Here is a 12,690-nt window from a genome sequence, read left to right as displayed (position 1 = left end):
GCAGGGCAATCACTCATATTAAATATTTCAGTGCTGTCTAGTTAAAGGTTTACTGTCTATATTGTGTGAGATTGCTGTATGCCCCTTAACGAAATATTCCTATGTAAACTAGATATATTGATGAAGTTACTTAGAAAAAGATGGGCTGATTTAGGAAATAAGAAAAAGAAAAGTTAATAAGCACCAAAAAAAAAGGAAAGAAAATCTCTCATTTATTTGTTAGATTTCTGACATAACAAGCTCTATGCAGGACAATTTCATACTTCGATTGTAAGGGGCATATGAGGGAGTCTTTCCCTAGTAAACATGGTTTCCCAGTTAGAATAGACTTTCCTGGTTTACATAGTTCTCAAATAAGAGAGGGGAAAAGGGAAAGTTTCGAAGCTATACTTTTTTATGAAATGGGGAGTACTGTAGAGAACTTAAGGAAAAAATATTGTTTTGAAACAAAATGGGAACAAATGAGCTGTGTTTGTTACTGTTTCGTAGTTTTGAGTGGGGACGCCAACTGGGAGCATGAGTTGGAGCACCAACTGATGGCGACTTTGGAGTCTCCTTCAATCAGCAGCTTCCGTGAAGACGATCCTTGAAAATTTGAAGACCATATAGGAGGGCACTCACTTCAGCAGTGTTGGACTCAGCAATGCCAACCGGCCCCACATAAGGGAGAACAATTTCCCGCAACTGTCTCTGAAGACACCACCTGCACCCGTCGGGACAACCCAATGCAATGCCATCGAAGTTGAGCTTGATGCGGTAGCTAGGGGGAGGTTCCCAAACAGCCATGACCGGCATCTTTTGGGAACCTGCCATATGAGCCAACAGACTCCAATTTCCACAAAGGGGTATACCCGACAAAGTGGCAAATTCTTTTATGGTATGCAATCAGCTAGAGATCAAGCCCACTGCATAAGAAGCCATGCTATCCGGGGTGCTAGATTTGGAGTTGAATCTTTGGTTGTTGCACTCTAGCCATAGGCACCACAGGATGTGAGCAAGACATGCCGAGAGGAGTAACTTCTCAATCTAGGTAGGCGAGACCCCATCACCATCTGACAAGTGCCGAAAAGGTCTTGATAAAGCCCCACTTGAATACCAATCTTCTAAAAAATCACCATCCAAACTTGCCAAGAAAACCCGCAGTGAAGAAGAACATGTTGGAGGGACTCCTTACACAAACCCATAGAGAGGACAGGTGCAGTGAAGTCTCTCTTGTGGAGGTTGTCAGAAGTGATGATTTGCACTCTGATGGCAGTCCTCATGAAAAACTTGATCTTGATAGGTGCAGAGAGCTTCCATGCTAGATTTGCCTTATGCTCAGGAAGGCTGAGATCATCTTCTTTGATGTGAGAATAGGTTGAGGCAACAACAAATATACCATTAATGCTAGGCTTCCATATCAGCTTATCAGGCGCATGCTCTCGGATAGTGATACCACTGAGACTGAAGAGGAGAGACCAAAATCTGTGGCTTCCTCATTGTTCAGCTCCCGGCGGAATGAAAGACTCCAAGACTGATTGCTTCAAGAATTTTCCATCGAACAGGTAAGGTCCCTAACCACCCTGGATAGCCCCCGGAAGCCCTTCGAGAGGGGCCGCACCACTCATCTGGCTAGAAGAGGAGAGTCCTTCCATTTCTAGTGGAGAAAGAGGTTGCAGCCCTGAAGACGGGGAGCAGCTTGTATACTGGTTTTCAAATCGGGGATAAGTAACGGGTGGCTCCACCCTCTCTCCACCAATACCCAAAAAATTGTAGGTAGAACCTAACCATATCTCTCCATAAGTTATTGTGTTTGACATTAAAATTCCAGATCCATTTGAGCAGGAGGGCTCTGTTCATACCCTTCGTAGGCCGGATGCCTAAACCACCTCTATTGCGAGGCAATCAAACCTTCTTCCAACTAACCAGATGGTATCTGAAGGTATCTGAAGGTGTCTTCGGAGCCTCTCCAAAGAAAGCGCCGATGAATGGCATCAATCTTGGAGCAAACCGAAGCCAGACACTACATGAATGACAAGAGGTAATTTGGCAGCTCTGTTAAGCATGACTTAAGAAGGGAAAGTAGACCCGCTGAGGATAGATTTGCCCCTCCAAGTGGCCAATCTCTTCTCGAACTTTTCAATAAGGGGGGGACTAGAGCGCCGTCAAAGGCTGAGAGTCAAAAAGGGGGAGACCCAGATATGTAGCTGGCATGTTCTCTATCGCACACCCCAAGTAATCTGCCATACAACGAAGCATTGTGGCATTGATGTGATAACCAAGAAGGGTGGTTTTCTTCCAATTGATATTTTGCCCAGAAGCCAACTCGAATAAGCCCAAGACTGCACACAACTTTTTAATCTGATCCATGGTACCTACACCAAAACAAATGGTGCCATTTGCAAACTGGAGGATCGGAATATAGAAGACCACACAATTAGTCGTGGGGAGAAGCCATCCCAAATCCTTGCCCAAGTAAATCAGGGAAGAGAGGTATTTTGCCACCACATTGAGGAGATAAGGGGTCTCCTTGTCTGATTCCCCGGGATCCCCTAAAATAGCCGCATACAGTCCCGTTGAGAAAAACGGAGTAACTGGCAGATGAAATACATATTTAAAAACCCCTGCTTAATCTCATTTGTAGTTAGTGTAGTGAGTTAGTTTATGGAACATACACGTAATATTCACCTAGAGGCTGCATAGAGAATCTTAAGATATCTGAAAAGAGTACCAGAGAAAGGTCTTCTCTTTGGACCTAGTGATTATTTGAGTATTGTAACATTTGTTGATGCTGATTAAGCAAAGTTCAAAACTGAAAAAAAAAATCAACCACTTGGTACTGTATGTTTCTTGGAGGAAACTTAATCAGTTGGAAGAGTAAAAAACATATGTGGTTGCTCGATCTAGTGTTGAAACGGAGTATAGAGCAATGGCCTACACAGTAAGTGGACTGATGTGGGTGAGATCTGTCACCCACAAGTTAGGTTTCTATTAGTAGGAACCTATGACTATATTCTATGATAACCAGGAAGCTATCTTCATTGCCAGTAATTCAATGTTTCATGAGAGAATCAAGTACATAAAAGTAGATTGTGACTTCATTCGGGATTTTGTGATGAAGGAGGTGATAACCCCATATGTTCGATCTGGTGATTAGCTTGGTGATGTTTTTGCTAAAGCATTGAGGAAGCGTGAACTTATGAACTTCTATAGCAAGTTGGGTCTCTTCAATATATACACTCTAGCTAGAGGGGAAGTGTTGAAAAACTAGTACATTTCACCTTATCTTCATATTTATATTCTGATATAATCTTGTTCTCTATGTTCAATTATGTCTATAATCCAAGTTTCATGTACATGGTACATACAGAATGGGTGATATAAGGAGGTTAGGGTTTCACTTAAGTGAGGGGCAATTTTGTAATTCAGAAAATTCTCTTAATTAAATAGGTTGGGGGTTGTGCACGACCCCAATGCAGCTCATTCTTGAGCCCTTCTCTCTTTCTTCTCTGTTTCTCTCTCATTCTCTCTTCATCTCTCTCTTCTCTTACTTTTTACAGTAGCTTTCCCTAACATGTTTTGCAAAACCCACCTTCAGTTTGTCCTATTTGCATTCCTAGCCTCAAATAATATTTCCAATGTACATTATAAATAGGCAAATACTCTCCTAACCCTAGAAGGGAAAATCAAGTGTGTACACCCAAAATACCCTTGACACTTACAACTTTAACAGTATTATATTCGAGATTTAGACTAGTAGAATACATATGTTAGTGTAGAAGACTCTGATTGGGCTAGTTCTTTCCAAATTGACTAGCTGAAATGAGGAATTATTCCTAAGTAATTTTAATCCAAAAATAATAGACGATACTTTCTGCACAAAACTTCTCTTAAGTGTTTAAGTTTGAGGTTTTTAATGTTTATGTCCATATTTGTAGTGGTTCACTTAAACTTAACGTCTTGTATTTATTCATTCTATTCTTTCAAAAGCAAAATATATTATTTTGAAATAGGGTAGACATTATTTCTCATAGATGCCTATAAAGACTTCATTCTGCAGTATTTGAAGTTATTGACTCTTTAAATTATGAGGAGACTACATTTTAAGGAACATCTTAGATTTTGTTTTCTTATTGCAGGAAAGTTCGTCACAAGAATGTTGTGCAGTTTATTGGTGCATGTACTCGACCTCCAAGCTTGTACATTGTAACAGGTGTAGAGTCGCATTACCTTCCCAAACTGTTTTGCCACTTATAGTTGTAGCCTTTTGGTTGAGGATTTCGATTCGTGGAAGGAGAATCTCATGGATATGATTGTGTGGAAAGCAACATGGCAGATCAAATATCTGATTCGGATATTTATTGTTATCATCAGGGAGGAAATATAGCCAGCTCAAAAACTGAGTTGAGATTTCAACCGGAAATCTGATTCTGATGTTTCTCCTGCTTATCTGGAAAGCCAAATGGCCCTATGAAAAACTCATTTGGGATTTTTATAGAAAATCTGATTCAGATAATTGGTCACACCAATTGGCTCCTAGTTTGCTATCCATGAAATCTTGCTTGAGGAATCCTGAGCTTCAATTTCCACATACATAAAAATGTCTTTTGTACAGGTGATATTTTTTAAAGGCTGACAATAGTCTGTATTGATTCTTTCTTTGCGTGTTACTTGTGTAGAATATATGTCTGGCGGAAGCGTGTATGATTTCATCCACAAACAGAAAAGTGTTTTTAAGCTCCCATCCTTACTCAAAATTGCAATTGATGTTTCTAAAGGGATGAGTTACTTGCACCAAAATAATATTATTCACAGAGACTTAAAAGCAGCAAATCTTCTTATGGACGAAAATGAGGTAAGAAACAATCTGAAACAACTAGCTTGTTAATTCTGTCACATGCAAAAGAAATGTTTTAAGTGTTATCAATTGGTTTATTTTATTTTGTGGTGTTTGAGATCAAACAAGATATTGATGCATGTGAAAAAGCCATCTCTCGATACTCAAGTAGTGTTCTTTGTGTAAGTAGCATGTCACTTTCAATGATTTTGAAGGTTAGCAGTTCAGCAGCATAAAAAAAATTTGCTCTTAGCATGTAAATGTGAATCACCACTTGAATAACTGCTGAAAGCACAAAGCACAGCTCACAAAGCACAAAGCATAAAGCACAAAACATAAAGAATAAAGCACAAAGCACTATCCGTTTTACTTGATTTCATAGACAGTCTCGTGTAGCATGTCTGGCAGGTGGCCCGAACCCTTGTACTACTAGTCTTTATTGTTTCCTCAGTATCTATGTGAAACTAACCTTGGTTTCATTGCTTTTGAGAGTGGAATACTCCAGAAATATTTGGTCTATACATTTTAGATTGGTTTCATGTCTTGGCATTCAAATTTACCTCTGATATTCAAATTTACAGTCATTTGCCTCATTTTTGTGCTGCTTTTGTTTAGAAGTTGCAATTAGAGATATTCCTGGATATATGACTGTACTTCTTTTGGATGAAATGTTTTACAGAATGCCATAAATTTATGTATAGTCAGATATTAAAGCTCAAAGAAAGTGAATGCTGCTCTCTTTATTTAGTACATATTTTCATTTGGATTACCAGTTTGCTTTCTGGAAGTTTCTTAATGAATTTGAAAAGGATATTATTTTTTAGAGAATTTTTCGGTCATCTTGTTTTCAAAGGGGATATAAAAGGTTGAACTAAGTAAAAAATTAGTTTGTATATTATCCATCATGAGGGGCATAATATCAGCAGTATTTGAGAATTAGAGGGTTTATCAAGTCTTTTACTTTTGCTTTTAATTTGTTTAAGCTTCTATAAAAAGTAAGAAGAAGAAAGGTTGAAGACAGAGAATGAGAAGGAAAGAGCTTGGAGAAGAGAAATTGAGAAAAGAAACTGAAAATTCGTGGCTGGACTTTCTCCAGCTTCTATTTATGGATTTAGGGTTGAGTAGGTAGGGTCAATTTACAACATTGCCCCTACTTGAAGTGAACACCCTAATTATCTATATCTCCAATTCTAAGTGTCCCCTTTACATGCAATTTGGTCCATAGACATAGTTTGACATGTAGAACAAGATTACTTCAAAAAATATAAATGACGACAAAGTAAAATGACAAAAATGCCCTTGTACTTGTTATTCAACACTCCCCCTCAAGCTGGAGAGTATATGTCAAACAAATCCAGCTTGCCGCAAAAATTCAGGAATTCACGATTTCCCCGTGCTTTAGTTACGATATCGTCGTGTTGATCACCAAACCGAACATATGGAGTAGTTACTTCTTTCCTCATTATTGCATCTCGGATGAAGTGACAATCTACCTCTATATGTTTTGTTCTTTCATGAAATACTGAATTATTTGCAATGAAGATTGCTGCCTAGTTAGCAAAATACATAGTCATAGGATCTTCTTGATCAATGCCAAACTCCTAGACAACAAATTTTATCCACATTAGTTCACTGACAGTGTGGGTCATTGCTCTATATTCCGCTTCTGCACAGGACCAAATAACAACATTTTGTTTTTTACTTTTCCAGCTGACTGAATTTCCTCCCAAAAATACACAGTATCCTGTGGTTGATTTCCTGTCAAGCTTGGAGCTTGCATAATCAGCATCAGAGAAAGCTTCAATCTTCAAGTGATTATTAGATTTGAAAAGGAGACCTTTTCTTGGTGCATCCTTTAGATACCTCAAGATTCTTTGTGCAACCTCTAGATGAATTGTACATGAATGCTCCATGAACTAGCTCTTTATACAAAAAAAAAAAAAAAACTTGCTCACTTCGCTCACTGCAAATGAAATATGTGGTCTAGTAACTGTAGTATAGATGATTTTTTCCACTAGTCTTCGATACATTGTTTTATCTTCTAGTTCTGGACTTTGACCATCATGAAAATCAAGTCCTACTTCCATAGGTGTATCCACATGTTTAGCCCTCGGAAGACCATATTCTTGAAGCATATCAGTAACGTATTTCCTTTGAGTCTGTGTTGTTCCTTCTTTGCTTCTTGCTACCTCAATACCTAGAAAATATTTTAACTGACCCAAATCCTTAGTCTAAAAGTGATTTGCCAATTGGGATTTAACTGTTTCAATACCTGATCTATCACTCCCAGATAGAATAATATCATTTACATATACCAGTAAGATAATAATTCTAGATGATCGTTTCAGAATAAATAATGAGTAATCACAATGGGTTATACGAAATCCCATTGATATAACCACTTGGCTAAATTTTCCAAACCAAGCTTGGGGACTCTGTTTTAAGCTATAAAGAGCCTTGTTTAGTCGACATACCTTACGTGTCTCCCCTAGAGCAACATACCTTGGAGGTTGCTCCATATAGACTTCTTCCTCAAGGTCACCATATAAGGTGTTTTTAATATCTAGCTGAAATAGAGATAGGTTATGATGGATTGCAACAGAAATAAGTATATGAATAGATGACATGCGAGCAACTAGAGAAAAAGTCTCAAAAACATCTACACTAAATGTTTGTGTTTACTCTTTTGCGACAAGACGAGCCTTATACTGTTCAACTGATCCGTTTGAGTTATATTTAATAGTATAGACCCATCGACATCCCACAATAGCAACACTTGGAGGTATGATACATACTCCCAACTCCTTCTATCTATTAATGCTTCCATCTCAACATCCATGTCATTCTTCCAATGAGGTTGCAACAAGGCCTCTTGCACTGAAGAAGGAATACTGCAAGTGGAGATGGACAAAACAAATTTACAATAATTATCAGACAAGGAATCAAAGGAGACAAAATGAGATAAAGGATAGCGGGTACCTTTACGAACACCTTTCCGAAGGGCAATAGGAAGGTGCAAATCACTTACCTTAGGATCAGGAGACGATGAAGAGTCATGGTCGGATGTGTGGAGGGGGTCTGGATCAGAATGAGAAGCTTGTTATTGGCACTGGTATTCCTGCAGTGGTTTTTCAGTAGGAGCATCTCATGAAGCTGGAGCACATTCATCAACTGGGAGAGGAATAATCGAAGTAGGTATAGAGGGTTCAGGTGGAACCGATTTTTGATTTAGAAGATTCAAAGAAGGAAACATCCAAAAAAAAGGTAACATCAGTAGAATCAAATGTTTTTTCTCATAGATGGACAATGACATTTGTAGCCTTTCTGTGTTCAAGAATACCCCAGAAAGACTCACTTGATAGACCGTGAAGACAACTTATCATTTGATTGATAAAAAAATGTGCACAGCATACACACCCAAAGACCCGAGTTGTCATTGGAAACAAAGGATTAGTAGGTAAATCAATCTGAATAGGGATTTTTTGCCATCAAGAACAGAAGACGGTATTCTATTTATCAGAAAGCGTGCAGTAAAAACAACATCAGCCCAATAAGTCTTACGTATATTCATGTGAATCAACATAGTACGAGCTACCTCAAGTAAATGGCAATTCTTGCATTCAGTAACTCCATTTTTTTGAGGAGTAAACACATAAGAAGTCTGATGAATGCTTCCTTGTGACTGACAAAAAAAGCCAAATTTACAATTTATAAACTCAAGACCATTGTTTGTACGAAATATGTGGATAGAAGTGGCAAATTGATTATTTATTTCATTAAAAAATAGTTGAAAGTCGTCAAAAGCTTCAAATTTTTCTCGCATGAGAAAAATCCAAGTACATCTACTGAAATCATCAATAAAGGAAATAAAATACCTGGACCCCAGACATCTAAGTGGATAAGTTCAAAAAGTTTACTAGTTTTATGAGATGAAATAGGAAAGGAGCTTTGGTCATGCTTGCCTAGTTGAGATGACTCTCATTGGAAAGTAATACTAGAAGGAAGATCTGGAACTACTTGAATCAGTTTTGCTGAAGACGGATGACCAAGTCTGAGTTGCCACTGAAGAGGTGAATTAGCTGTGTGTAAGGCATGTAAAGTACTGTCTAGATTATGGCTGTCCAGATAGTATAGTCCCCCTCTCTCACTAGCGGAATCGGAATCAATCATCTTCCTTGTCATGAGATCTTGAAACAATGAGTAGGGTAAAACGTGAGAAAACAATTCGTAGACTTAGCCACCTGACTGACAAACAACATATTTAAAGGAAATTTTGGAACTAATAGTGCAAAGTGAGGTGAAAGAAAAGGTGTAGGGGTAACATTTCCCACTGCCTATACAGGTGAAATTGACCCTTCAGCAAATTTAACATGTTTAACGAGAACAAACTCTTTTAAATTAGAAAATAGTGAGGACATACCTGACATGTGTTTTGTAGCACTGGAGTCAATAAGACACTAAGAGTGCAGACATACCTATAGTAGGATGGTCGTATGTGCCAAGGATGCAGAGGGAATAGATAGTTGTGCCATACGCTGGGAAATCTGTTGCTATTGTTGTGGGATCTGTTGTTGCTATTGGATCAATTTTTTTAATTCATCTGAAGCACCATGCGGGATTGTAGTTTTAGACCCTCGTGTTGTACCTTCATGTGTACTAGTATTTGCCCTTGCAGGCTTCCCAAAAATTTCCCAACATCTATTTGAGTAATGATTGGTGCATCCATAGTGAACACACCTGCGCTCAAATTTACCACCTCCTCGGCCTTGTCCTCTACCAGAATTACCTCTGCCTCAATAGAAGTAGATGTTGTAGCCGATGCATTAAGGGCAGTAGCTTCACCCGCTTTAGTATCTTTTCCAGCTCTAGGCACAAGTCTTTTCAGCTCTTTGTACCCTATTAATGGTAGTAGAGAGTTAGGTATTTCATTTAAAGTCAAAATTTGTGCCTTTATGCTGTCAAATTCAGCACCCAATCCATCTAGAAATTTCGCCACAAGGAGTTGACTTTGATGTTTTCTAAGTTCTCTTTCATCAGTAGTAAAAGGATAAAAGACATTAATTTCTTGCTAGATACTCAAAAGATAACTATAGTAGTTTGTCATAGTTCTGTTACCCCTTTTCATGCCAAAAAAACCTTGGAAAGATTGCTCTCTTGTCCATAAAGAGCTTCCAAGGACAACCACATAGCCTTGGTAGTTTCAAAGTTCATAACCTGGCTCCTGATATTAGATTTCATGTTGTTGACAAGCCATATCATCACTTGACTGTCTTTGCCTTCCCAATCATCATCCTGAGGAACATGAGGGTCATCTCTAATAAATTTCAACTTTTTCCTACTCTTCAAGTACATTCTAATAGATCTCAATGAAAGGAAAGGAAAGAGGAACTCTAGCTCTTGGGAGAGAGGACTGAAGAAACCAAAGGAGAGAAAGAAAAGGAAAGGAGAGAAAGAGGTGTATGGACGAATTTGAGCCAAGACGAAGAGACTTAAATGCCCTACCCCATTCCTTGAGGTTGTATTTATAGTTGTGGGAAGGTGTTTACAATGACTATAATGCCTTGAGGGCTATATGATTCAAAAGGAAAAAAAGATAAGAGGACATATACCACCTTGCATAATTACAATTATATGTCATCTCTATGAAAGTTTTCCTTATTTACTAGCCATGTCACCCCTACACATGTGAGAGTCTTTCAACACTCCTCAAGCTGGTATTTGTTATCCACTTTGTAAATAATTTTGGCCAAGAAACTTGAGTGCTTGAAAAAGAAATTTTGATTGCATTTCTTTTATTCATCTTGCTCTTGTTCATATCTTGCTTGTAGTCTTCATCTTATTTTCATCTTTTTCTCCCTCCTTTGATATTCTAGTCACATAAAATTTGATTACCACAATACTGGAATTCTTCATTGTAGATTATGCTTCTTCTCAAATGATAGCAACACCCATATTTCAATTCAAAAGGAGGTGCAACCATTGCAACACTCAACTTCCAATCTTATCTTTCATATTTCTCCTTCTATTCTCCCCCTCAAGTTGGGAGGTAATGGCAAAGATCCTAGCTTGAAACAAAAAAAAATAGTTATAGTAATTATCTCCTTCATCAAGGTGTCCCAAGAATAAGTACTCAATTGGACACAAATTCTCAAAAAGTAAAAAAATGGCTAATAAAACATGAGTCGAAACCAACCTCAAAGGATTTCGAACAAAATAGTGATAATAATCACTAAAAATGATAATGTCTGTCACTTAAAAGACGATGATAAAAACCCAAAGGGTACTAATGGAAAACTCTCAATGGGGTTGGCCTAAGAGAGTAAATGAGAGAAAAAAAAGGATGGTAGGAGAAAGACAACCGAGTAAAAGGGTAATGGGGGATTAAAGGAAGAGAAAATAACCACTACCATAATAACAAGGAGACTGTAACAGTAATATTTAAATAACTTAACAAATTTGACCAAGTATGACCCAAGAGGGAGATAAAAATTAATTCATTTATGAACATGATAATTGAGGAAACTTTAAAAAAAATTCCAATAAGAAACTTTTGAGATGGAACATAATAATGGAAACTTTCTAAACATAGACTTCTCATCTAAGGCAATTATTGTTTTAACACTACTTGACCAATTTAGAAAGAAAATATTCAAGAGATAAATTCTAGAATAATGGAGATTTAGGACACTAATATTTGGAATCAAGAATTAGGAAACAAATTTTTTGGATTAAAAAATTTCAGACTTTATAAAAAAAAAAACTAAACTCATATAGGAAAAGACTTCTCTTAAGGAAACTAACGTGATGTAAGATAAAAAAAAAATTAATGTAGGAAAGATACTCAAAGTTGGTAAAATCTTGACTAGAGTGAAAACAAATAGGAAACTTAACCAACATTATAAACTCAAAAAGTGAAGCAAAAAATTTGACTTAAATTTGGATTTTCACATGCATCAGGATACCAACATGACCTTTGATTCTTCCAATGTGGATATCTCTCTCAAGAAAATATCAGATTGAGAAACAATTTATTGGGAAAAAAAGTAGACTCACATAGTTTTCTTTTGATATATAATTCTCAATATAAATCCTTAGTAATGTTAGTACAAACCGTTTAGAAAGTTGAGGCTTTCTATTGCTACACAAAACTTTTAAGTTGCTTGACTTTTGCTCCTTCAGATATTGATTTCTCTTTCTAGAAAAATCTGATTCCAACAATCCTTCAGTTGAAAACTAGACTCAAATATCTTTCCAACGGTACATAATTAGCTATATAAAACATATGGTAAATGAGGTGAAAAAACTAATAAAAACATAAATTGTGAAGAAACTAAAGGGTATGAGAAACTCCTCTTTTTTCTCTTTTTTTTTTTCTTCTTCTTCTTCCTCCCTTTCTTCCAAATCTTCTTCTCCTTTTTCCATCTTAGAACTTTTTCCGCATCGATACCATGTAGATTTCTAGGGCCAACACATAAACACAAGAGATCTCACATAAACACAAGAGATCTCAAGGGAAGGAGAGAAGAGAAGAACTGTAGCTCTTGGGGGAGAGGAGAGAAGAAACCAAGGGAGAGAAAGAAGGGCAATGAAGAGAGAGGTGTCTGGACGAATTTGAGCCACAAGGAAGAAGAATGCTCTACCCGATTCCTTGATGTTGCATTTATAGCTGTGGGAAGGGGTTTACAATTACTACAATGTATTTAGGGCTACATGATTCAAAAGGAAAAAGACATAAAGGGACATATGCTAACTTGCATAATTACAATTATTTGCCATATCTATGGAAGTTCTCCTTATTTACTAGCTATGCTACCCTTACACATGTGGGTTTCTTTCAATGCCTTGGATATTCTAGGATATAGAAGGGATATAAA

At 37.4% G+C, this 12,690-nt stretch overlaps 1 protein-coding gene across 2 annotated transcripts in view; it reads left to right on the top strand.

Annotated features, from left to right (window-relative positions):
* Positions 1–12,690, top strand: part of LOC137938684 (serine/threonine-protein kinase STY46-like) — a 62,971-nt gene that overhangs the window by 36,072 nt on the left and 14,209 nt on the right. For both annotated transcript variants that reach the window (XM_068783673.1, XM_068783674.1), the window contains 2 exons: positions 4,119–4,192; positions 4,659–4,834. In XM_068783673.1, coding sequence (XP_068639774.1) covers positions 4,119–4,192; positions 4,659–4,834 — 250 coding nt within the window. The remainder of the gene's footprint in view (positions 1–4,118; positions 4,193–4,658; positions 4,835–12,690) is intronic.

This window comes from Aristolochia californica, unplaced genomic scaffold, assembly GCF_029961685.1.
Source record: "Aristolochia californica isolate CCGP_79_NKW_82.1479 unplaced genomic scaffold, dmAriCali1.0.hap1 SCAF_8, whole genome shotgun sequence".
Taxonomy (NCBI): Eukaryota; Viridiplantae; Streptophyta; class Magnoliopsida; order Piperales; family Aristolochiaceae; genus Aristolochia; species Aristolochia californica.
Note: the sequence above shows the minus strand (reverse complement) of the source record. Positions and strands in the feature narration are given on the sequence as shown.